Raw genomic sequence first — 3,502 nt, 5'->3', positions numbered from 1 at the left:
AAAAAAAAAAAAAAAAAAAAAAAAAAACCCACACAAAAAAAACACCTTTTATATGTATTTTACAAGTGGAAAAAAAAAATTCATGAATCCCTCTGAACTACTCAGACCAGTGGAAAACACATCCATGGGTTGCATTTGGTGTACATAGGGGCATAATTTTTTTTTTTTTGAGATGAAGTCTTGCTCTGTCGCCCAGGCTGGAGTGCAGTGGTGCAATTTTGGCTCACTGCAATCCTCCCAGATTCAAGGAATTCTCCTGTCTCAGCCTCCTCAGTAGCTGGGACTACAGGCACCTGCCATCACGCCCAGCTAATTTTTGTATTTTTTAGTAGGGACAGGGTTTCACCTTGTTGGTCATACTGGTCTCGAACTCCTGATCTCAGGTGATCTGCCCACCTCAGCCTCCCGAAGTGCTGGGATTACAGGCATGAGCCACTGTGCCTGGCCTGGTTGTTACTTTTTAATTTAAAAATATTGTTTAGATAGAGATAGGGTCTTGCTATGTTGCCCAGGCTGGTCTCAAACTCCTAGCCTCAAGTGATCCTCTGGCCTCGGCCTCCCAAAATGCTGGGATAAAAGGTATGAGCGCCCAATGAAAAGTATAATTTGAACTATGTGACAGCTTCAAAGGGAGGCGGGAAATCACTGTCATGAAGCCAACGCTGTGGGAGTCAAAGGACAGGTAGGCCCAGCCCACAGTGACCCCACAAGCGCTCAACCATCCCCCACCCCGCCCCCAACCTTTAAGAAGGAAGCACTCAGATACCAACAGGACGTATTTCAAATAGTTTAATTTTAAAAATATTCTATTCAGTGCTAAAATATGTCTTCACTCACTGTTGCCCATTTCCATTTTCTTAAACTTTTTTGAAACAAAAAATAAAATCACAAAGTTCAATTTAACATGCATATTTCAAAGAAAAGGGAGCTTTCTAGAAACCGAGCTGAAGGAGTACTGTGGGGGACGGGTACTGTTGTCAGAACCTCAAATTCTTGCTGGGGCAGTTTGCGGCAGGAGGCAGGGATGCTGGAATGACAGTACAGGTGAGAACAAAGAAAGCTGCATGTGTGCAGACGTGTGTGCTGAGGGCAGGGGACCGGGACGGTGCACAAAGGACTGTCAGCAGCTAGGGTGCCCGTGAGAGGCAGGACCACTTCGGGCATGGGCGGAATTGCCAGGACAGCAAGAATCTAGACAGACTCTGCCCTTCCCTTCCCTCCAACGTCTCTACACAGTCCTCTTCCAGCAGCAGCCTACAGGGCCTCCAGCCCAAGGGGAAAGTCCGGGAGTCTACAGTCTTCATTCAAGTTCAAGTAACTCTCTCAAGTTCTAGGCACTCTCTCTTCTGGAGGGCGCCTTCCACATCTCTCTTCTCGCGGAAGCTGCCAGCAGCTCGGTCCAGAGGTTCTGTAGCAGAGACTGCTGCCTGGAGGTGACAGATGAATCTTGGGGTGGCCAATGCTCCAGCCAACTTGGGGTGCAAAAAAGACATGAGCGCTCCTCTTCTCGGGAGCAAGCAGACACAGGTGCGAGGGACAGGAAGATGATGCGACAGCCCCAAGTCCTATGCCAGCCTTCCAGCTCGGAAGGCTCATGTGTGCAGGCTCTCGACCCCAGTGCTTGCCCTTCCCCCAGCAACACAGCGCAGCCAGAACCAGAATGCAATAAATAGAGGCAGGGCCAGGAGGCGGAGGGCTGGGACGGTGCTAGCTCTCTGACGCCGTCTGCGGCACTGTGGGTTGGTCCACACAGAAGCGCTTCAGGGGTGGGGCACCTGAGTCTTCCTCCTCTTCGGCGACCTAGGAGCAGGCAGAGCATGGAATAATGACAGGGCCACCCCTCCCAACCAGAGCCTTACCACCCGCCTAAATTATAATAGGATGCCCATCCTGCTCCTTCTCGCAAATGATCCAGCTTCCTCCCCTGCCTACATTCCTGGGACTCCAGTTTCCAGCGCCGCAGATCCAATCCCACATCCACAGTCTTTCCTGTTTTTCCTGGGAAGCCTGGCTGGGTACAGTGGCTCACGCCTGTAATCCCAGCACTTTGAGAGGCTGAGGCAGGCAGATCACTTGAGCTCAGGAGACCAGCCTGGCCAACATGGTGAAACCCCATCTCTACTAAAAATACAAAAATTAGCCGGGTGTGGTTGCAGGCACCTGAAATACCAGCTATTCGGGAGGCTGAGGCAGGAGAATCACTTGAAGCCGGGAGGTGGAGGTTGCAGTGAGCCAAGATCGTGTCACTGCACTCCAGCCTGGGCAACAGGGAGATCCCGTCTTAAACAAAAAAAGAAAAAACCAAAAAACTCGGCTGGGCGTGGTGGCTCACACCTGTAATCCAAGCACTTTGGAGGCCAAGGCAGGCGGATCACCTGAGGTCGGGAGTTCAAGACCAGCCTGACCAACATGGTGAAACCCCGTCTTTAAAAAAGAAAAAACCAAAAACCAAAAAACGGGAAAGCCCGGAATGACTGCTTACCTGTGTCTCTAGTGGAACTGGTTCTTCCTTGGTGAGGGTGGGAGGTTCGTCAGCAACTTCCGAGGAGGGCAGGGAAGGCTCTGAAAAGGCAGCAGGGTCAGCCTGAGGGCAGAGCCCCCCTAAGGCCTGGACCTGGGGGAGCTTCCTTAGAGCGCTGTGGAGGTGGCTTGGTGGGGAGGAAAGAATACTGGCCTGGGAAACGAATATTCACTCAGGGCCCGGCTGGACCAGGCCACAGCCATGAATGGTGGAAGGGCAAAATATGGCTAGACTGCAGAGGGCCATCTCTGCTGGGCTGGAGACATCTGGAACCAAGAAAGCAGCTCATCTTGTCATCCTCCAGCCCAAACATCAAGACTCTAACTCAATCTGCCAGTTTTCCGAGAGTTGCTGTGACGACTGGATGAAGTAATAAACACAGGAGCTGAGAACAGCGCGTGCCGAATAGCAAGAACACAGTCAATATTAACTACAGTTGGCACTGCCCATGGAGAAACAGGTTCCATTTTATAGTCGGCTGTTAAAAGGTCACAGCACAGGGGAAGCTAACAAGGACCTAAGACACATCTACTTATCCGTATTATGACAAGAAACCTGGGTTAGTCGTGGTTGCTCATGCCGGAGTAGCTCCAGCTACTCTGGAGGCTGAGGTGGGAGGATCGCTTGAGCCCAGGAGTTCAAGACTAGCCTGGGCAACAGAGTGAGACCCCATTTCTATGAAAAATTAAAAGATACCCAGGCATGGTGGCACAAGCCTATGAGTCTGAGGCAAGAGGATCACTTGATCCCAAAAGTTCAAGACTGCAGTGAGCTAGGATTCAGCCACTGCATTCTAGCCTGGGCAACAGAGTAAGACCTTATGTCTTTAAAAAAAAAAAGGGAAAGGGAAAAAAATTTAGCAGTATATAATGCAGACAGCATGAACTGAAGTTACGACTTAAAGTGACATTCATTCCAACAGTTACTAGACTGGCTATGTGATCTTAGATAAGCAATTTAACTTTTTTTTTTTTTTTTTTT

At 49.9% G+C, this 3,502-nt stretch overlaps 1 protein-coding gene and 1 pseudogene across 1 annotated transcript in view; one reads left to right on the top strand and one right to left on the bottom strand.

Annotated features, from left to right (window-relative positions):
• The window catches only part of LOC108307880, a 5,847-nt pseudogene extending 4,174 nt beyond the window's left edge, over positions 1 to 1,673 (top strand).
• The window catches only part of BCL7B (BAF chromatin remodeling complex subunit BCL7B), a 21,377-nt gene continuing 18,648 nt past the window's right edge, over positions 774 to 3,502 (bottom strand). Inside the window, exons 5-6 of the mRNA XM_017533440.2 lie at positions 2,483 to 2,562; positions 774 to 1,800 (exon numbers count right to left, since the gene is read on the bottom strand). Of these exons, the coding sequence (XP_017388929.1) occupies positions 1,708 to 1,800; positions 2,483 to 2,562 (173 nt within the window). The 3' untranslated portion in view covers positions 774 to 1,707. The remainder of the gene's footprint in view (positions 1,801 to 2,482; positions 2,563 to 3,502) is intronic.

This window comes from Cebus imitator, unplaced genomic scaffold (assembly GCF_001604975.1).
Source record: "Cebus imitator isolate Cc_AM_T3 unplaced genomic scaffold, Cebus_imitator-1.0 Scaffold82, whole genome shotgun sequence".
In the NCBI taxonomy this organism is placed as follows: domain Eukaryota; kingdom Metazoa; phylum Chordata; class Mammalia; order Primates; family Cebidae; genus Cebus; species Cebus imitator.
The sequence above is the reverse complement of the archived record's forward strand: the minus strand, read 5'-3'. Positions and strand labels throughout refer to the sequence as shown.